General features: G+C 47.9%; 1 protein-coding gene and 1 long non-coding RNA gene across 3 annotated transcripts in view; both read right to left on the bottom strand.

Moving 5' to 3' along the window:
- Positions 1-7239: 7239 nt before the first annotated feature.
- On the bottom strand, positions 7240-13326 carry LOC148162572 (GTPase IMAP family member 6-like). Of its 2 annotated transcripts, XM_088018403.1 has the most exons (3): positions 13048-13326; positions 11284-11368; positions 7240-9221 (listed from the first exon to the last, which is right to left on the bottom strand). In XM_088018403.1, exons 1-3 carry the CDS (start codon positions 13219-13221, stop codon positions 8428-8430), a joined length of 1053 nt encoding a protein of 350 aa, XP_087874529.1. In that variant the 5' UTR covers positions 13222-13326; the 3' UTR covers positions 7240-8427. The 2 variants fall into 2 exon arrangements, with proteins under 2 accessions (XP_087874529.1, XP_087874530.1); XM_088018404.1 differs by lacking the exons at positions 11284-11368; positions 13048-13326 and adding an exon at positions 10215-10601.
- A 604-nt stretch (positions 13327-13930) lies between these two features.
- Positions 13931-21718, bottom strand: part of LOC114202948 (uncharacterized) — a 38134-nt gene continuing 30346 nt past the window's right edge. The window contains exon 4 of the long non-coding RNA XR_015766730.1: positions 13931-14757. This is a non-coding gene — a long non-coding RNA (uncharacterized LOC114202948). The remainder of the gene's footprint in view (positions 14758-21718) is intronic.

Here is a 21718-nt window from a genome sequence, read left to right as displayed (position 1 = left end):
GAAAAAGCATTTGACAAAGTACAGCACCCTTTCTTGATCAAAACTCTTCAGAGTACAGGGATAGAGGGTACGTACCTCAATATCATAAAAGCCATCTACGAAAAACCTACAGCGAATATCATTCTCAATGGGGAAAAGCTGAGAGCTTTGCCCCTAAGGTCAGGAACGCGGCAGGGATGTCCACTCTCACCACTGCTATTCAACATAGTATTAGAAGTCCTAGCCACAGCAATCAGACAACAAAAAGAAATCAAAGGCATCCAAATCGGCAAAGAGGAAGTCAAACTCTCACTCTTTGCAGATGATATGATACTGTATGTGGAAAACCCAAAAGACTCCACCCCAAAACTGCTAGCACTCATTCAGGAATTCAGTCAAGTAGCAGGCTCTAAAATCAATGCACAGAAATCAGTGGCATTCCTATACACCAACAACAAGACAAAAGAGAGACAAATCAAGGACTCGATCCCATTTACAACTGCACTCAAAACCATAAGATACCTAGGAATGAATTTAACCAAAGAGGCAAAGGATCTGTACTCAGAAAACTATAAAATACTCATGAAAGAAATTGAGGAAGACACAGAGAAATGGAAAAACGTTCCATGCTCATGGATTGGAAGAACAAACATTGTGAAGATGTCAAGGCTACCTAGAGCAGTCTACACATTCAGTGCAATCCCCATCAAAATACCATCCACTTTTTTCAAAGAAATGGAACAAATCATCCTAACATTTGTATGGCACCAAAAGAGACCCCCGAATAGCCAGAGGAATATTGAAAAAGAAAAGCAAAGCTGGCGGCATCACAATTCCAGACTTCCAGCTCTATTACAAAGCTGTCATCATCAAGACAGTATGGTACTGGCACAAAAACAGACACATCGATCAGTGGAACAGAATCGAGAGCCCAGAAATGGACCCTCAACTCTATGGTCAACTCATCTTTGACAAAGCAGGAGAGAATGTCCAATGGAAAAAAGACAGTCTCTTCAACAAATGGTGCTGGGGAAAATTGGACAGCCGCATGCAGAATGAAACTGGACCATTTCCTTACACCACACACAAAAATAGACTCCAAGTGGTTGAAAGACCTAAACGTGAGACAGGAGTCCATCCAAATCCTAAAGGAGAACACAGGTAGCAACCTCTTCGACCTCAGCCGCAGCAACTTCTTTCTAGAAACGTCGCCAAAGGCAAGGGAAGCAAGGACAAAAATGAACTATTGGGATTTCATCAAGATAAAAAGCTTTTGCACAGCAAAAGAAACAGTCCACAAAACCAAAAGACAACCGACAGAATGGGAGAAAACATTTGCAAATGACATATCAGATAAAGGGCTAGTCTCCAAAATCTATAAAGAACTTATCAAACTCAACACCCAAAGAACAAATAATCCAATCAAGAAACGGGCAGAAGACATGAACAGACATTTTTCCAAAGGAGACGTCCAAATGGCCAACAGACACATGAAAAAGTGCTCAACATCGTCCGGCATCAGGGAAATCCAAATCAAAACCTCAATGAGATAGCACCTCACACCAGTCAGAATGGCTAAGATTAACAAGTCAGGAAACGACAGATGTTGGCGGGGATGCGGAGAAAGGGGAACCCTTCTACAGTGTTGGTGGGAATGCAAGCTGGTGCAACCCCTCTGGAAAATAGTATGGAGGTTCCTCCAACAGTTGAAAATAGAGCTACCCTACGATCCAGCAATTGCACTACTGGGTATTTACCACAGAGATACAAAGGTAGGGACCCGAAGGGGTACGTGCACCCCAATGTTTATAGCAGCAATGTCCACAATAGCCAAACTGTGGAAAGAGCCAAGATGTCCGTCGACAGATGAATGGATAAAGAAGATGTGGAATATATACACGAGGGAATATTATGCAGCCATCAAAAGGAATGAGATCTTGCCATTTGCAACGACGTGGATAGAACTGGAGGGTGTTATGCTGAGTGAAATAAGTCAATCAGAGAAAGACATGTATCATATGACCTCACTGATATGAGGAATTCTTAATCTCAGGAAACAAACTGAGGGTTACTGGAGTGGTGGGGGGTGGGAGGGACGGGGTGGCTGGGTGATAGACATTGGGGAGGGTATGTGCTATGGTGAGTGCTGTGAATTGTGCAAGACTGTTGAATCACGGATCTGTACTTCTGAAACAAATAATGCAATATATGTTAAGAAAAAAAAAAGAAGAAGAAGAAGATAGCAGGAGGGGAAGAATGAAGGGGAGAAAGTCGGAGGGGGAGACGAACCATGAGAGACGATGGACTCTGAAAAACAAACTGAGGGTTCTAGCGGGGAGGGGGTGGGGGGATGGGTTAGCCTGGTGATGGGTATTAAAGAGGGCACGTTCTGCGTGGAGCACTGGGTGTTATGCACAAACAATGAATCATGGAACACCGCATCAAAAACTAATGATGTAATGTATGGTGATTAACATACCAATAAAAAAATTAAAAAAAAAGAAGCTGATTCTTCAGGTTTTTCTCTGTATTTTGTGAAGCATTCGCATGCGTCAGAGCCGGCGGGAAGGCTTGCTAAAGGACAAAGTTTCTGAGAATCTGCATTCCCAACATGCTCCCAGGTGCTGCTGAAGTACTGGCCTGGGACCACCATACTTTGAGAGTGACTGCCCTGGAGCAAAGATTCTGTGATTGAATGGGAAAAAGGCAAAGTCACTTCAATAATGTTCAAGGCATTTCCCTCGTTCCAAATGTGACCCGCTGGATTCGGGGCACCAAAGACTCCTCCTCTCCGAGATTCTGATGGAAAAGCATATACACAAAGAACTAAACCAAATAGGGCAGAATACCGGATTTCTACCAGAAGTCTAGGACTCCCGAGTCAAGAGAACTGGAGACTGTAGCAGGGACCAGAATCCAAAGTTAGAAGCCTTCCTTCTTCTCCCTGAATGGAAGAGAGCTAGTTGCATCTAATGGGGCCACCTGACCACCGAAGAGTTACAGTCCGAGATGACTCAGCTGGACCTGCCAGAAAGAGAACTTCTTTGGTGTGCATATAGGATGGAACAAGGAACCAAAAGTGAGGGTCATGTCTGGTCACAGCAGGTTAAGAGGAAGAGAATACCATCTGTTTCCTGTTCTTGAAAAATAAAAATATTCAGCAAGTGCCTCAGGGATGCGGGGAATTTGGTGCACAGCCGTGAACAAGGAAGTTTGCCGCCGCCCACTACTGTGACACCGTGTGTCAGCCGACTGAGACCCAAGTAACTAAAATACCAGATATTAAATTAATTCTTTGTCCCAGGCATACCCAGCATGAAAGAGGTATAAGTGTTTGGGGTTTGGTTTTGTCTTGTTTGAGAGAGAGAAAGAGAGAGAGCGCGGGCCGGTGTGCTGGGGAGGGGCAGAGGGAGAGAGAGAGAATCTTAAGCAGGCTCCAACCTCGGGCTCATCTCCGGACCCTGAGATCAGGAAAACAGGTATAACTCTTATTCGATGTCTTGGATGCGATAGGAAACGTTCCCATAAGATTGGATAGAAGGTGAACCTTTCCCTATGAATTTTTCACTGTGCTGAGTCCTCTCTTGTCACTGTGGCACCACTGATGCTCCCCGAGGCTCCCTTCTCTGCATCCCGGGGAAGGAGCCTAGAAGGACATTCCCTATCATCCCTTCTCCCTTAGGTCCTGGTTAGCGTCTGCCAAAGAGAGGCACTCCCTCGAGATTCGGAACGTGGATGAGAAGGAGCACCATTGTCCGGAAGCCTTTGCAAACACACAGCGGTTGTGCTTCGGGGCTGACGACATGAGAACCGCCTGGCTCAACGCCCCAGTTCGCTCCCCGGACGCTTGCATCCCCAGCCCTCCCGGGCTTGGGCAAGCCTCTCATTTCCTAGGTGGACTTCAGTTTTCCTAATCAAATACTCTGTATAAGTGATGGGAGCTGCAATATTTCTGGAAACAATCGAAGCAAGATGAAGGAGGATCCAGAGGTGGAAAAGAGCACGGTCCAGCAATTCTGGGGCGTACGGGATGAGGCTCAGACTGGCGTCCTGTGCAGGTGTTTCCATCACAAGAGGTTTGTGCCAAATATCTATGAAAATTCTCATCTGACAGGCTTAAAAGATTCTGAGATAGCCATCCCACCAACCTGACTTTTTGCCCTGAATTTACAGCATGTCTTCATAGATTTGGGAATGTGTTAAGACACACTCAGAATATTATTTGGGCAGTGCCTTATATCACACCTCTCCTATAGCTCTAAAGAAAAATACTTGCAGCTTTTCAAATTTCAAATTGATTCATCTTTGGTATCATTAAACAGATCTTGTCTTTTATGGACGATGGTTTGCTGTCTTAATATGTCTTTCTTATTTTGATACTTTAAAATTCTTGGGCTTTTCTGAAAAATTTCCACCAAAACTTTTCATACCCACAGTAGTTATTTATTTATTTTTCTCTCTCTCCAACTAAAAGTGTTGTTTTTTGTGTGTGCAATAATCCAAGCTGCTTTTAAGTGGCCCAGGTTACAAGCTCAGACCCTGCTAAAAATTGTTTAGAATGGTTTTGTTGGACGTTTAATTCTGGCTCCAGTTACTCGTTTTATCAACTTTGTTTCTGATTGTTGAGAGGAAACATTTTATCAGAATTCTTATGTGTATGCTGAAAATGTCTCTAACCACTTTTTCTCTGGCCTTGCTGGACTGCAGGAAATTGCAATTGTTACCGGTCAAGAATTTTGTAACGTATCTTCTTCTAGTCTCTTTCTCTCTCTCCATTTCTGTCATAGCGCTTGCCCGGTCATCTCCGTTTGTTCTGCATCGGTGTTATGCATTCATTTTGTAAAATATTTGATTTATTTAGAGCGAGGGCACGAGCAGGGGGAGGGGCAGAGGAAGACGGAGAGAGAGAGACTCCCAAGCCGACTCCATGCTCTGCTCTACCCCAGGACCCTGAGAACCACGACTTGAGCCATCCAGGTGCTCCTGCCTTCATTTTAAAGTTAAAAATCTGTCCCTATTTATTTTTAAGCTAAAAATCAATTTAAGTATATTATGAATAAAATAATAATCAGTCTTTAAGCTGAATTGCCAAGTACAATGTAGGTAGGCGTTACTGTGACTCATCCTGTCTATATCAAGTATTCAGACAAAAGTATTGCATCAGTGAAAAAGGATTATTCGAACAGAATCGATCTATTGACATGACTAGCTCAATGACGGGCTTATGTGTAACACTAAAAACAGTGCACATGGCCAACATTTGCATTGCATCACAGCAATAACATGTGATAGGACAGTTGGAGGGAAATTTATTTCTACTTGAACAACAAAGCTGTGTTTCATGGTGAAGTATCTTACACTGCTTCTGTTTTGAAATTTCAGTTAAAGCTCATTATAATTATGTAAAATGCTACACTTCTCTCAGGTGTGCCAGCTACATTTCAAGTGCTCCGTAGCCCCATGTGGCTAGTGGCTGCCATATTGAATACTACAGCTTCTAGAAAATATTCAAATATTTGGAAATCAAATACATACTCCTAAATAATCCATGAATGAAAAAAGACATCACAAAGAATATAGAAAATATTCTAAACTGAATGATAGTGAAAACAGGATATACAAAAGTTTGTGAGACATAGATACGCGTGTGTAGAGGAAATTTCTTTTTTCAAAAAAATAAAGATGTATTTGTTTATTTTAGAGACGAGGGGGAAGGGCAGAGGGAGAGGGAGAGAAAGAATCTCAAGCAGACTCCCCACCAAACCCAAGAGCCTGAGACCATGACCCGAGTCCTAATCAAGAGCGGGCCACTTAACTGAATGAGCCAGCCAGGAGCCCCGAGAGGAAAATTTCATAGATTTCTATCCTTACGTTAGAAAAGAAGAAATTTTAACAATCTATAGGTATTGTGGATAACATGCTGTAGAGACTCAGGATATTACTACCTTCTGAAGAATATTGAGTTTGTTTTAGCAGGCACTTAAAGTACTGGCAGATCACTTTGACTTTGGGAAGGCTTGGTTTTAGCCATCACTCGCAAGGGATTACTTCAACCTTGTTCTTCTTTTAGGGCAAATCTGTTTGTCCTGATATGGTTTTCACACCTAAAATATGACCCGTTCAGTATTCCAGTGGAATGTTTGATGAACTAGAACCTCAGATTCTGTCTTTGCTGCCATGGGCAACTGCGGACATCTGTCACATCTCTTTCAGGCTTCCAGAAAAAAATTCCTCCTGGACCCTTTGGGGATGACAGTTCCTTATCGCGTCTGCCTGCATTTGGTCACTTCCCTGGGCCTTCGAACAGTTGTTGTAAAATTGTTATTATTTTGTATTTTCTACATAGGTTATCAAGTGTTATTACAGGAGCGCTGGGAGCTGGAAACTCAGCCCTGAGATTTCAAACAGCTGTTCTGACCCAGCAGGGAGGAAACAGCCTTGTAGGCACTGACCCCTTCTAGTTGCCCAAATCCCCATCTTTCATGCTTTGCTCCAGTGTAGAGATGTTTCTAGAAAGGCACAAATTGTAAAGTTGGCTATTTTCATAGCCTTGGCCAAGACAACCCTGCGTCCTCAGCCCACCCCCACCTCCACCCACATCACATCTTTCTTACTGGTACGTAGACTGGAGTTTCCAGAACATACCCACGCATGCCTTCCCCATTCTGTGAGGCTCAGGCAGTGATGGTGGTGCAAGAACTATCCCTCCCCCTGAAATGTGGTGGGAGTTTTCTCCCTTGATCTTTCATCATAAAGGAGAAAAAACAAACAAACAAACAAAAAAACCCCACTGCATTTGATGCAATTAAAACCAATCCCTTTAGGGTTTTGAATGACTGACAACGTTTTGAGTGACTTGCCATTGAGAGTCACTGAAAGGCTATCATTTGGTCAATGCTTATATTTTCTGTTATGAAACTTAACGAAACTAACAGTCAAAACAAGATCACTCAAATTACAGAAATTAATCTTCTAATGGAAATGCAAATGATTTTAGCTTTTACTCCATAGCTCTGAAGTTGGGAGTCTACTCACTTGGAGGTATGACGGCCTTGATCCATTTACCCTTGGCGTGTTTACCAATCGTCCCAAACCCAATGGAAGACAATTCCAACTGGAATGCCCGTTGTTTCTTTTCTGATAATGAAACAAGTGATTTTAACTCTCACACAGAAGAATAAACGCCTGAGAATAACAAAGGAAATATAACCATGTAGACTGAGGAGGAAATCGGGTGTGCCGTACTACACTCCAAGCCTCTGTAATCAAATCAGCATTTTATTCATAACAAAGGAAAAAAGTCGAAGACCAAAACAGAATTGAAAATCCTGACATGGATCTTTGGGAATATGAAAACTTCTTACATGATGAATGTTGTGTTTCAGTTCAGCGGGGAATGGGCATATGTAATAAATGGCTCTGGCACAAGGACTATCTCTTTTTTTTTTATTGAGAGGAGATTTTTATTGATTTGAGAGAGACAGAGATAGGGAGAGAGATAGCGAGAGAGCGGGAGTGAGGGGAGGGAGAGGGAGAAGCAGGCTCCCCCGCTGAGCAGGGAGCCCGACGCGGGGCTCAATCCCAGGACCCCGGGATCATGACCTGAGCCAAAGGCAGCCGCTTAACCCTCTGAGCCCCCCCAGGCGCCCCCACAAGGACTATCCTAAGTATACACTCAAAATAAGTCTCTGTGGTGCCTTGAGACCCTTTTCTGAACCTCCCAGCAGAAGAAATGCTCCAGCTTTCTTAGGAGTCCATTGAGTCTGGGGAAGGTGGGTGTCATGGATTGTAGAGAATCTCCAACCAGAGGGCAGGTGTCCAGACAGACCTGAGGCCGTGTCTTCTGATTTCGGATTGCCCTCCCGCACTGTCTCCCCCACCTCCAGTTCCCACCTCTCCCGGAAGAAGGTAGCTGGAGGCCCTCGGCCCCACAGCTGCAGGAAAGGAAAAGAGGAGCATATTGGGAGGCATTTTGCCCCGGTCTGCTCCTATTCGGTTTCCATCAGTTGGTCAGACTCCCCAGAAGCCCCTAGAACCTCGAAGAAGCTGAGGGGCCCCTGAGGCGCCTCCATGTCCTTATGCAGTCAGGTGGCCAGAGCCAGACACCCCCCCGAAATCCTGCCGTCCTCCCCAATCGCAGGTGGCTTCTGAGGGACCCTGTCTGTAGGAGCAGCCCTCCAAAAGGACACCCCCGTGTTGCAGAGGTCTCCCCCCTCCAGCCGGCAGGCTACTCCCTGCAGCGTTTAAGTCATCCAACTGCTTCCTTTGCAGGTTGCCTGGAAGGGCTGATGAGGGCCCCGGGGTGCGAGCGGGGAACTGGGGAACGCACCCGCCTCTCGACGCATCAGACACCCCCCAGGAGCCTGGGGTGGCCAGCGACCCCCGGGGATGGAGAGAGCAGGGGACGGGGCTGGCAGCCGGCTCCAGGGGCCGCGGTCCAGCGTAAGCTCAGATGGGCGCGCTCTTGAGCAGCTGTCTGTGAGCCTTCTCGAATTCCTTCTGCAACCGGCACAGTCCCTCCAGCAGGGGCTCCTGGAGGGGCGCCCCTTCGGAGCCCTGCCCGCGGCTGATCGGCGTCTCCCGCGCGGCCCGCAGCAGGCCGCGCTGCTGGGAGTCCCGGTAGGCCGGGTACCTGTAGGAGCGGCCCTCGTTTTCCCACAGGACGCCGTCCACCAGCTGCAGCAGCTCCCGCAGCTGCGCCTCCTGCCGGGCGCCGGCCGCCGCGTTGTCGAAGGCGCAGTGGCGCCGCGCGCACAGCGCGTCCAGCTGGGCCAGGTGCTGGTTGTCGGTGGCCCGCACGTACTCGTCCAGGGAGCCGCCCTCCAGGTCCTCCTTGCGCGTGAACACCAGCACCGTGTGCGCCAGGACGCCCACCCCGAAGGCCTCCTGCAGGCGCCGCACGGCCCGCCGGTCCTCGTCGGTGAAGCGGCCCAGCTGCGTCACCAGCAGCAGGGCGTGCGGCCCGGGCGCCGAGAAGGCCACCGCCTCGCAGATGGCCCTTGCCGCCGCCTCCGGCCCGGCCCGCGGGGACAGGATGTCGGGGGTGTCGATCACCTCGAGCTCCCGCCCGGCCCAGTCGCGGCTGCCCCGCTGGAGGGTCAGGGTGACCGGTCGAGGGCTGAGTTTAGACTCGAACTCTCTCCGGCCCAGGATGCTGTTTCCGGTGGCGCTTTTCCCGCTGCCCGTTTTGCCCACCAGGAGCAGCCTCAGTGTCCGCGGGCTCCGTGGGTCCTCCCCGAGGCCTAGAAGCACCGAGACAAAGCACAGGGGGCTGGGGTTAGAGCCGTGCCGGGTGGGGGTGGGAGAGGCGAAGACGCGGGTCTGCACCCGAGACCGGCGGGGGCTCACGTCCTGTCTTGCCTTTTTTTTTTTAATTGTGGTAAATACACGATATAAAAAATATATACTATGACATAAAATTTATCACTGTACTCACTTTTAGGCGTGCAACTCAGTGGCGCTCAGGACATTCACAGTGTTGTGCAATCATCTCCACCGAGCATCTCAAGAACGTTTTCCTCACCCCAAGTTGTAATTGCATTTGCTTTTCTGTGTCTGGCTTATTTCGCTTAGCATAGTGTTTCCCAGTTCATTCATGTTGTAGCACGGGTTAGAATTTCCTTCCTTTTGAAGGCTGAATACTACCCCGTTGTAGGGAGAGAGCACTTTTTGTTGATTCATATCCACACATGAACATTTGGGCTGTTTCCGCCCTTTGTTACTGTGAATTGTGCGGCCCTGAACATCAGGGTACAAATGTCTCTGAGTCCCCGCTCTCCATTCTGTTGGGTATCTACCCCGAAGGGAGACTGCCGGCTGGTGAGGTTTTCGAACTCCTTCTCAGGGCCGTCTCTTCCCACCCAGGTGGGAGATTAGCCCAGCATGAATATGGGACCCTGAGCTTTGCCGAAGATCCCTGACTGAAGATCCTTCTCGGTAAGAGAAGGAAGAGAAGAAGTATGTGGCCTCTGTGTCTAGGTCCTCCCTCTGAGGCAACTGACCGCGTCACCTTCTTCAGCTTTTCCCACTGGGAAGGTTGGGAGTGGGGGACCACCTCAGCCAGACCCCAGGCTCCAAGCGCAGAGGCATGCTGGCTCCACATTGTTGGGCAACAACCTGAAAGTTTGGGCTGGACGTTCTCACCCCGCAGAATATCAGAACCATGAGCAGAGAGAAAAGACCGGGAGATGCCCCCTTAATATGGAGAAGCCCAGGGTGAGGATTCTCAGACACACCTGGGGCCGAGGGCAGGAGGGGAGTTCCTTTCGGGCCTTTCCGATCCCAGACCCAGAGCACACAGAGCAATGCCACATCATAGCTGGTTTCCAGGTCTGTTCCCCACTGAAGAGACTGACGTGTCTCCGTGTCAGAGCCCTCGGCCTCCTGAAGGCGGGATGGGCCTGTCTTCCTGACTCTCCTGAGCAACGGCATGCTTTTCTGCTGTCGCCCCGCTGCCTATCAGGACTGAGTGGCTTTGGCTCCCTCTGGCTTCCCCCGGCGGGCTTGAAAGGAATGTGGGTGAGTGGGTGGGAGCTTCCAGGAAGCACGCAGAAATTTCTGGCAAATTTCTTATGTGGCTTATTAAAAAGGCTCTCTCCCGGTGCCTCAGGCCATGGAGGTTCATAGAGTAAAAAAAAAAAAAAAAAGCCATTTGTGTTAAAATACACAACGAATCACAAATAATTTCTGCTGGCCAGGAAAATGGATGGATTTCCAGCATTCCCAGATTCCGTCTCCCCAGGTGAGATGGCCATGTTGAGCCCTCGGAAGTGGCGTGCCTGACCGTGATGCAATAGCTTTTGGGGGGACAGAGCCCCGTGAGAAGGCTAGGCCCGGTTCTGAGGCAGCAGTCGGCCGAGGACACTCTGCTTGTCCCCGGGGTGCTCTGCAGCCCGTAGGACCCCAGGAGCTCTCACATGGGCTCCGGCCAACAGGGTCTGTTGCTTTCAGAGCCTCAGGCCCGGGTGAGCCGTTTGGTCACCCTGAGCATCGGCACATGCCTCCTGGGGACGAAAGCCCAGAACGCACGGACCCTTTCCCTTGGGCCTGGCACAGAGACTTCGTAAAGGGGGCAACGAGCACTGTGTCTCCCCTTCCTTTCGCCTGCTCCGCCTCTCGGGGACCTTTCCCTCTTACTTGGCTGCAGTAGAGAAGGGCCCCGACCCAAAGGCCCTCTGACGGCGGCCCGGGTGGGCACATCTCTGACCGGGTTGAGCCCCGCTGCCTGTCCCAGCGCACCACCCGCTCTCCGAACGTCCCCATCCACACCCCGCTCACGTTCATTTCTGCCAGGGAGTAGTTTACCTCCTAGAATGTCTCGTCTAGGATCCTGACACAGCACTCCTGCAGGATTGTCCTCGAGAGTCTGTTCGTGTTCTTCTTCCTCTGGCTAGAGAAGATCATAATATGTCTCAGTAGTCTTTCAACAGAGTTTAAGAGGCACCTGACTTTTGCCTTTCTCTTGCCAGAAGCATTGGTTTGAGGGGGAGCAGCCTGAATGGGGGGCTGGAGGGGGTCGGAGGGGACCCCACTTCCCTTGCTCTCCTCTCTCCCCGCCCCCCACCACTGTGGTCTCTACTGTCACTCTAAGAGACTTCATGGAGAAAGGTGAGTGGCCCTGCCGGCTCAGGAGTGGGTGACATTTGGATAGACAGGGACCTGGAGCTGTTCTGTGAGGACAGAAAGGAGCAGAGGGCAGAGGCAGGTCTGATCCTGGGTCCTGAGAGCAGTCGAAAGATCTGGAGGGCACGAGCAGGGAGTTGTGGCGGGGGACTGGCCTGGCGTGGCGGGGGGGAGTCCCAGGGGTGTCTTGGGCCAAAAAGAACCGTCCAGGCCTGACCTGTGGGGAAGGCTCGGCAGTGAGGCTTGCAGAGGGCAAGAGGTGGGTGGCCGGGTTCTGCGGTGAGGACGACAGGGAAGGGGCCTTCGGGCTGGGGGGCAGAGTCCCGCTGAGAGCCAGGGGACCTCAGTGCTCCTCTCCAACCACCATCATTACGAGGGCCACACTGCCTGGGCCCTAGTGTTCCCGTAAGTGTGAGTGCGGGGCCTGAGCTAAACGTCCCTGAGATCTCCTCCCCTGTGAGGTTCCAACACACTTTATGACATCTGCTAGAGCAACTCCTAGTCCTCCTTGCAAAGTAGGGCCATGTCCTTCCGACCAGGACCACAACACACACCCATGCTCACAAACACACACACCCACACTCACATATACACACAAACCCAACACACACCCACACACTCACAAACCCAACACACACCCCACTAAAACACAACACACACCCACACTCACAAACATATACACACAAACACACTCACAAACATGCAAACACACATTCACAAACACAACACACATTCACAAGCAAACACACACAAACCCAACACGTACACCCACACACTCACATACACACACTCACAAACAGAACACACATCCACACATTCACAAACACAACACACACCTACACACTCACAAACACAATACTCACCCACACTCACAAACATACAAACACACACTCACAAACATATACACATAATCACAACACACACCCACACACTCACAAACACAACAGACACCTACACACCCACAAACACAATACAATCCCACGCTCACAAACATACGCAGTCACAAACACAACACACACACTCACAAACACAACACACACCCGCACAGTCACAAACATACAGACTCACAAACATACACTCAAAGCATTACCACACACGTACTCGCAAACCTATAAACACATATACACATAAACACAAACATAACACATGCACATAAGCTCACATACACACAAACATAGCACACACACACAAACATAAATATACAGCACGCATATCTACACAAACACACACATCCACACACACACACCCACATAAACACACACATTCCCACACACGCATCACACACACTGCACCCAAACACTCCCAAACACGACACATACTCACACAAACACAAAAACACAGCACACACGGAAGCATACATACTCTTCACATGTACACAAACAACACATACGAACACACACACAGCACACAGGCGCACAGACACAGTCCCCTCCCACTCGGACTTACCACTCTGTCAGCTGCGGGGCAAGAGGAATGGCGGTGTTTTCTGTCTCCTGGGGCCATGTGCTCATGTGAATTCTTTGTTTTTCCTTTTGGGGCCAACACATCGTAGGCTTCTGCGGACCTTGAGGGGAAGAGGTAGAGGAAAGTGTCCACCGCGTAGGAACAGAGAAAGGACATGGCTTCTCTTTCTCAGCAAACTGGGATGAGAAAGCTCAGCTCCAGAACTGCCCTGAAAGAGCAGCTGTGGGCTGTGGGGGGAACAGGAAGTGAATGGGAAGATGCAGGCCAGGCCCTCCTCAGTCAGAAGACGTGCCGTTTGCATCTTGTCTGCGGTTTTGGTAGTAGGAACAGGAAAAACAAGAACACCGGTGTCGTTAGTATTTTGATCCTGCACGAGGACAACTAGATCTCGGAGGCTTAGGGAGAAGCAGCAGATGCTCCAGGAAATTTTGTGCCAGGGGAACGATTTTTCACGGATCTCCCTTTTGTGCGAGTTCCCACTTCCCACAGAGAGCCCATGGCTTCACCATCGTGGCAGCTGCCTGCCATCTCTTCCTCCCTCCTTAATTCCAACTTCCTTTAAGTATTTTCTCTCAGGACAAGGACTGGAACGGAAGCACCAGCCCTTCCCGGGGCCTCAGTCTCCCGTCCTCAGATTGGAGCTGCCCCACCAGCTCCCCTGGGCCTCCCGCCCCTGGCACTGGGGGCCTTGGGACTCGTCAGCTGCACAGCGGTTGAGCCAATCCCTTAGAATAAATCATGTAGCCAATTCTTTTTTCTAAAGTGATTTTCTTTCCTTTTTTTTAAGATTTTATTTATTTATTTGAGAGAGAGGTTGAGATAGAGAGAGCATGAGAGGGGGGAGGGTCAGAGGGAGAAGCAGACTCCCTGCTGAGCAGGGAGCCCAGTGCGGGACTCGATCCCGGGACTCCAGGATCATGACCTGAGCCGAAGGCAGTCGCGTAACCAACTGAGCCACCCAGGCGCCCGCCAATTCTTTATAATAAATCTCTTTATGCATGTGTACACACACACACACACACACACACATGTCTGACAATTCCAAAATCTGAGTCATATCTGAGTCTGGTTTGCTCTGTGTCTAGACTGTGCTTCTGGCTTCTTAGCACGCCATGTGCTGACGTGCCAGGCTGGACGCGATCTATGGGATATCAGGAAGTGATGTAACTAGGGCTATAGCACGAGGTTGTGTGTTCATCTGTCTAGGAGGCAGGCTGCATTCATGTTTGCTGTAGTTGTAGGTGCAGAGTTTTCGGTTTCCTCTGGCACTCTAGTCTCATTTCACTGTTGTCTGTGGGTTTCCCTAAGAAGCCCTTCTTAAATAGAGTTTGTGCTACGCCGTTCTTTTGGCTTTAATTCACTGTGTTTACACCAAAGCCCTGTCGATGTGGTGGCGGGAATGGGTGGGGGGAGCATGATCTTGAAATTAAATCACCCTCTCTTAGTGGGTCTGTGATGGGCTGTGATCATCACAATTTATTTACCTTTTCCTCCACTGTGCCTGCTCTGAGTGAATCAGGTGATCTCGTCACTTTCCACCTTTTTCTCCCCATTTGATTCCAGCCTCTCTCTTCTTCCCTCTTCTCCGGCCTTGAGGGACTTCCTTTACGTACTTGATGCTTCATCCCACCTTTTTTCTCTGGAGCTGCTGTGAAGAACTGGAACCAAAATGTTTCTCCGGGAAGGTGTTCTCTTAATAAAAAGATTTCGATAAGCATTTTGGAGGTTTAATGGAGATTTGGAGGTTTAAAATGTTCACTATTAACACTATTTTCAATGTTTAGAGGAAATATACACAAAGACCGTAAAAGACAAATAAATTTCATGTATAAAAAACATAAGGTGGATGTAAAATTATCATTATTTGTAAATGTTATGATTTTATATCTGGCAAAACCAAGAGAATAAACCAAGGGGCGCCTGGGTAGCTCAGTCAGTTAAGCATCCAACTCTTGATTTCGAGCCAAGTCATGATCTCAGGGTCCTGGGATCGAGGTTCGTATCAGGATCCCTGCACATGCTGGAGTCTCCTTGAGATTTTCTCTCTCCCTCTCCCTCTGCCACCCCCCCGTTCACATGCACACACACACACACTCTTTCTCTCAAATAACTAAATAAATCTTTAAAAAAAATAAGCTTCTATAAACAATAAGAGAACTTAATAAATTGATGAATGCAAAATCAAATACAAACCATAAGAATTGACTAACATACAAACAGTGGCCAATTAGATATAACTTGTGATTTAAAAAATAACAAAAAGTGAAATGCCTAAGAACAGACTTGAAAACTGTGCAAACGTTCGGTATAAAGGAAACTTCTGAAGCTATGGAGCAAAGAGAACTCTCGCGTGACGTTTGGTGAAAATATAAATTGGTAGAACCCCTTTGGAAAAATCTGTAGTACCCAGGAAACCTGAATATTACACGGAGTCAGTACTGAGCTCTCCTCCCCGGAGGCACACACCCAGCAGACATTGTACCTCTTTTCCATGCAAGGGAACGCCTGTGGTATTTAGAGTGGTGGCACTCAGAAGAGCAAACCAGTAGGAAAAATGTTAGTGCCCACCAAGAGGTAAGTGTTCTCACGAAGAAGGAAAGAAGGAAACATGGTAACTGTGTGAGGAGGTGGATAGGTTAATTAGCTTGATTGGGGTGCATATTTCACAATGTCCGCCTATATCAAATCATCAAGTTGTGTACCTTAAACAGATATAATTTTTATTTGCCAATTTATTTTATTTGTCAAGGTTATACCTCAGTAAAGCTGGAAAATAAAATAAAGTAAAATGCAATCCCTATCAAAATACCATCGACTTTTTTCACAGAGCTGGAACAAATAATCCTAAAAATTTATGGAACCACAAAAGACCCCAAATAGCTAAAGGAATGTTGAAAAAGAAAACCAAAGCTGGTGGCATCACAATTACGGACTTCAAGCTCTATTACAAAGCTGTCATCATCAAGACAGTATGGTACTGGCACAAGAACAGACACATAGATCAGTGGAACAGAAGAGAGAACCCAGAAATGAACCCTCAACTCTATAGCCAACTAATCTTAGACAAAGCAGGAAAGAAGACCGTTTCTTCGACGAATGATGTTGGGACAATTGGACAGCCACATGCAGAAGAATGAAACTGGACCGTTTTCATGCACCATGCATGAAAATAGACTCCAAATGGATGAAAGACCTAAATGTAAGACAGGAACCCATCAAAATCCTAGAGGAGAACACAGGCAGTAACCTCCTTGACCTCAGCCTCAGCAACTTCTTGCTACACACGTCTCCAAAGGCAAGGAAAACAAAGCAAAAATGAACTTTTGGGACTTCATCAAGATAAAAATCTTTTGCACAGCAAAGGAAACAGTCAACAAAATCAAAAGACGACCGACGGAATGGGACAAGATATTTGCAAATGACGTATCAGATAAAGGGCTAGTATCCAAAATCTATAAAGAATTTATCAAACTCCACACCCAAAGAACAAACAATCCAGTCAAGAAATGGGCAGAAGACATGAACAGACATTTCTCCAAAAAAGACAACAAATGGCCAACAGACGCATCACTCGGCATCGGGGGAATACAAATCAAAACCACAATGAAATACCACCTCACACCAGTCAGAATGGCTACAATTAACAAGACAGGAAACGCCAGATGTTGGCGAGGATGCAGAGAAAGGGGGACCCTCTTACACTCTTGGTGGGAATGCAGGCTGGTACAGGCACTCTGGAAAACAGTATGGAGGTTCCTCAAGAAGTTAAAAATAGAGCTACCCTATGACGCAGCAATTGCACTACTGGGTATTTACCCCAAAGATACAAATGGAGTGAAGCTAAGGGGCACCTGCACCCCAATGTTCATAGCAGCGGCGTCCACAATAGCCAAACTACGGAAAGATGTCCATCCACAGATCAATGGCTCATGAAGATGTGGTATATACATATATCGGCCAACAAAAAAATGAAATCTTCTCATTTGCAATGACATTGATGGAACCAGAGGGTATTATGCTAAGTGAAATAATCAATCAGGGAAAGACAACTATCATATGATCTGACTCATATGTGGAACTTAAGAAACAAAACAGGATCATAGGGGAAGAGAAGAAAAAATAAAACAAGATGAAATCAGAGAGTGAGACAAAGTATAAGAGACTCTTAATCATAGGAAACAAACTGAAGGTGGCTGGAGGGGAGGTGGGTGGGGGGGATGGGGTAACTGGGGGATGGGCATTAAGGAGGGCACGTGATGTAATCAGCACTGGGTTATTATACAAGATTGATGAATCACTGACCTCTACCTCTGAAAGTAAAAATACATTATATGTTAATGAATTGAATTTAAATAAAAAAATTTTAAAAATAAATTAAAATAGCTGAGAAATGTTTGTAAAATGAAAACACAAAAACAACACAGCCTACATAATTGGATTAATTATACAGATTACATATTCATTCATAAATTATAAATTATACATGTATTATAAATTAAGTTATATTCACACCATAGGATACTAATAGCAGTGAGAATGCACAATTTATTGCTACACATGGGTAAATCTCAAACATAATGGTAAGCAAGAAACAAAAACAGAAAGCAGATGCAAAGGAAGGAATAGTACATAATTCCATTCATATAAAGTACAAGAATGGCTAAAACCAATCTATGCTATTGGAAGTTCAGTTAGAGGTCACCCTGGAGAGCAGTAGGGGGACTTCTGGGATTTTCTTTCTTTATCTGAGGGCTGGTTACACCTTATCTTATGATAGAACATGAGGGACCCATTATTGTTTTTAAATATTGGAGTATTTTTAAAATAATGACATCAAATCGATCTCCCTTCTTCTGTGCAGCTTGGGATATTACGACTAACTCAAGCTTCTATTTTTCATATGTTCTCTTAATTCTCTGCAGGAAAAACTCTTCTTCTAAGTAATATTTGCCATGAGACATCCTAAGGCCAGGAAACAAAATGGCAAGCTAGAACCATGCACTAAAACCAAACCAGCTGGATATGGGGCGCCTCGGTGGCTCAGTAGCTTAAGTGTCTGCCTTTGGCTCGGTCATGATCCCAGGGTCCTGGGACCAAGTGCCATGTTGGGACTCCCTGCTGAGCAGGGAGACTGCTTCTCCCTCTCCTCCCTGCTCTTCCTCTCTCTTGGTATCTTTGTCTCTCTCTCTCTCTCTCTCTCACATAAAAAAACAAGTAAAATCTTTAAAAAAGCTGGATAATTATTTTGAAAATTCTTAAATGATAGTTCTTCCCTAAATAAATTTTAGAAGATCAGACTGCAGGTGTTCTAACTGAATAATTTCAGTAGAAAAGAAATTGGAGCTCTTAGTGGAGCTCAAACTCAATATGAACCAACGGTGCAAAAAAGCAGCCGCCAAAAGAAACCCCTTTAACTCAGGCTTTATTGACAGAAGTCCGGGGTCTCTGAGTTGAACCAGCAACAGCCACAAGCTTATGACCAATTCCAGAGACTAGCTTTGGGGGGTATTGCCCATGTGGAGTGTTCAGAGGGGTGTAGCAAAGAATATGAAAGAAGCGCGTAAAATAATTACAGAGAAAAGGAGGAAGGAACTGACTGGAAGTTTCAGGACAAAACGTGCTTGGCAATTACACAGATGGGAGAAGTTTACTGTCGGTTGAGGTGCAAATGCAGGAGACAGACAAATGGGCACGTATTTCGGGGTTTCTTCACCACAAAGGAAAATCTAACCAAGGTGTTCAAAAATAGAAGAGGGACCCCCCAAGGGGAGGAGACTAGAGTTGGAACAGAGAGCTTGTACCCCTGGGTGATTTTAACCACGAGCGAGAAGCGGTGAGCGTTTCTGTAGGAGAGCAAGGGGAACCACTGCTAATGGACTTGGCCTGCTCGCTAGTTGATGATTCTGGCTTCAGTCTAAAGGCGCGTCATTTATGCGGGACAGGAGAGCCAACTTTTTAAATCTCCCCCCTCTACCCTCAGAAGCATCTCCTCGATGAATCTGCTCCGGTGCTTCGGTTTCCAGCTCTTAGCAATCACTCATGTGGGGTTTTATTAATTAGGACTGCAGAGAAGCGCTGGTTCGGCACACGGGAAGTTGCTTAAGGCCCCCCTGGGACGTGGTTGTAGGGCAGGGGGGCCGGTCTGAGCGCAGCCAGCAAGGGCAGGGATGGGGGCGCCCCAGTGGCTGGGAGGCTGGCGGCAACCCCTCCGGGTAATCTGGACACGGAGAGCCAAGGGTTGAATAGTGAGGCGTCGGGTGGGGAAAACTGTGCAGGAAAGCACCGCCTGACAATTAGGGATTGCCTTTTCCGGTCTTCCAGGGGCATTTGCCAGCTTTGCTCCCATTTTCCGTGTTTGCCTCCTTTTGCGTTGTGTCATTTCATGAAGATCAAATGGGACATGGAAAGGGCAATTGCCCACCGTGAAGCGAGAACAGAAACAGAAACAAACACATGGCAAAGACACGGTTATGTCCCTCACTTCCAGCAGGCACTCATCCCCGGGAGCTTCATTGACGGAGTCACCCCAGTGCTTATCACTGATTGGTTGAGGGTGCCCCTGGGCCGGAGTTGGCTCACCTGCTCAGTGTGCTTGCTCACACCTCAGGCTCCCTTCACTGGAGCCCACACCTTGGGCTCAGGCTGGAAGGCAGAGTAAGGGCAGGAAAACTTGTGCCCACTAAGTGGTCTCTTGTTTGCTCACAAGAGAATCAAAAGTGCTCTTTGTCTCTTCTGCTTGAGGCCCTGGGGTGGGTTTGAGACTGAGGGGAAAAATGCTCCTGCTTCACCCTCGCCAGCCCAGCCAGGGGGTTCAGGGCGGTCTCTGTGGGGCCATCTCTCCTGGTCCCTGTGCACCCCCTCTAACCTGTTCCCAGCGCCAACCCCCATACCGGGTTGGGGTCATGGGTCCAACATTCCAGCTCTGTCCTGTGAGGTGACCACGACGTTATGTGACAGGGAAGACCAACTGTGGAGGAGGTGAGGCAGGAAGTGGCGGTGAGAAGACACCAGGAGTGTTGCCGCACAAACAGCTGAATTTAGAGCAAACAGTCTCGTTCTTATCATTTGAGAAGTTTCTGGGAAATGGGCCGACATCGAGTGTATACCACAGACTTCCTGGAGATGCACAAGAGCAAAAACCCCATCGTCTTAAGTAGAACACACAAGACCTGCTTGGCCATTCTCTGGGAGAGACTAAACAAACCAGCCACACAAACAGAGCTTCATTTGCCTTATTTCGCAAGACTGCTTGACGTGGGTCAGTTCTTGCTTCTGCCTCTGGAAATCACAAGCAAAACCTAAACTCTTGCCCAGAATTGGTACCAGGGAACCAGTTGCCAAGTCCCTACCATCTAAGAAAACTCTCATATGACAAGCCATCACCGTGAAGAACACCCAGCTCTGCGGTCTCCCTGTCCCGGCTCCTTTAGAACCACACCCCCTCGGTCCGCGTTTGGTTTGACTGCTCCTGTTTGCAATCTGTCTTTTTGGTGCGTGCACCATAAACTTGTACTAAGTCCCACTGCTGCGATTCACTGGGTTTCCTTCTGTGATTTCTGAACTTCTGGCGATATCTAATAAAGGGCTACACACTTCGGTGAGTGATGGAGAACATGTGTAAAGACACGATGTTACGTGGCAAAGAGGAGATCCCCATGTTTGGGGGACATTGCGCAGACCAGCCACGAGCCTGCGCTTTTCCCCACTGCGCATGCTCTCCCGCCGGCTGTGCCCCCGCCACTGAGGCTGGGGAGTAGGGCAGTACTCAGGGCTCTGAAGGGCACCGTCTGTTTGTGGTGAGCTGAGAAAGGGTCTGAGAATACTAGGAAGGGGCAGTGCGCACCCGGCCTCCTTGACTGTTTTGTGCCAAGAGGTGGCTAGAGCTGACTTCATTTACCCTTAAATGTCTCCCACTCAACACTTCTCCGATGAACCTAGAAGTCAAAACCCCGGACCAGCGGACCAGTGGGCTTTTACCGGTGTTGCCCTGACAGGACGCTTTCTTCCAAACCTCCAGTTTTGTCATTGTCCGTCCCCTGATCTGGTCACTACCTATGGTGTCCCATTAGGAATCACTAGTCACAGGCATGTGCCACGGGACTCTCTGCGAATCCGGTCAGCCCTGAAGGGGGTTGGTGGGCTGGGTCTCTCATGCCCACTGGGGAAGGCCCAAGTAGCAGGCAGCTCTAATGCAGTCGTAGGAAAAGGCCTTCGATCACCTGCCACAACCCTCATTTTAACCATAAAACACATGAAGGGAGCCTCAGAGCCTCTGTGAGTCCAGCCCACCGCCATAAAACACACGCAGCCTAAGGCCTATAACCTGCACCTCCTGTTCCTCAAACCTGTGCTCTTTCCACTCTGCTTGTGGGTCAACGCGAGGCACAAATGCCTAGGTGACAATGGGAAAGTTCCATGCGGGAAAACCAGCGCCTCTGTGCTGAGGAAGAGTCCTCTTGTCACTACGTGATCACACTCAGGGCCATGGCGCCGCTCAGAGAAGGCGGGCCCTGATGGATCGATGGGAAGGGGTGGAGCTGATTGTAGAGGAAGGCTTGAAAAAAGTCCCATTGTGTTCATGCAGTAGAACACAGATGTGGGGGTCCATACACTCCCCTTTGTTAACATCCGTACAAATCTCTTGTTAGAAATT

Source organism: Eumetopias jubatus, unplaced genomic scaffold, assembly GCF_037043125.1.
Source record: "Eumetopias jubatus isolate StellerSeaLion01/CBP00866 unplaced genomic scaffold, mEumJub1_p1.0 scaffold_14, whole genome shotgun sequence".
Lineage (NCBI taxonomy): Eukaryota > Metazoa > Chordata > Mammalia > Carnivora > Otariidae > Eumetopias > Eumetopias jubatus.
Note: the sequence above shows the minus strand (reverse complement) of the source record. Positions and strands in the feature narration are given on the sequence as shown.

What these genes read in the sequence shown, in the direction of transcription:
- LOC148162572 (XM_088018403.1), bottom strand. Translation starts at nt 13,221, where the DNA reads ATGTCCTTTCTCTGTTCCTACGCGGTGGACACTTTCCTCTACCTCTTC. An exon ending in GCCCCGCAGCTGACAGAGTG is followed by an intron (nt 11,369 to 13,047) that starts GTAAGTCCGAGT and finishes GATCTTCTCTAG; the next exon opens with CCAGAGGAAGAAGAACACGA. An exon ending in TAGACGAGACATTCTAGGAG is followed by an intron (nt 9,222 to 11,283) that starts GTAAACTACTCC and finishes CGGTGCTTCTAG; the next exon opens with GCCTCGGGGAGGACCCACGG.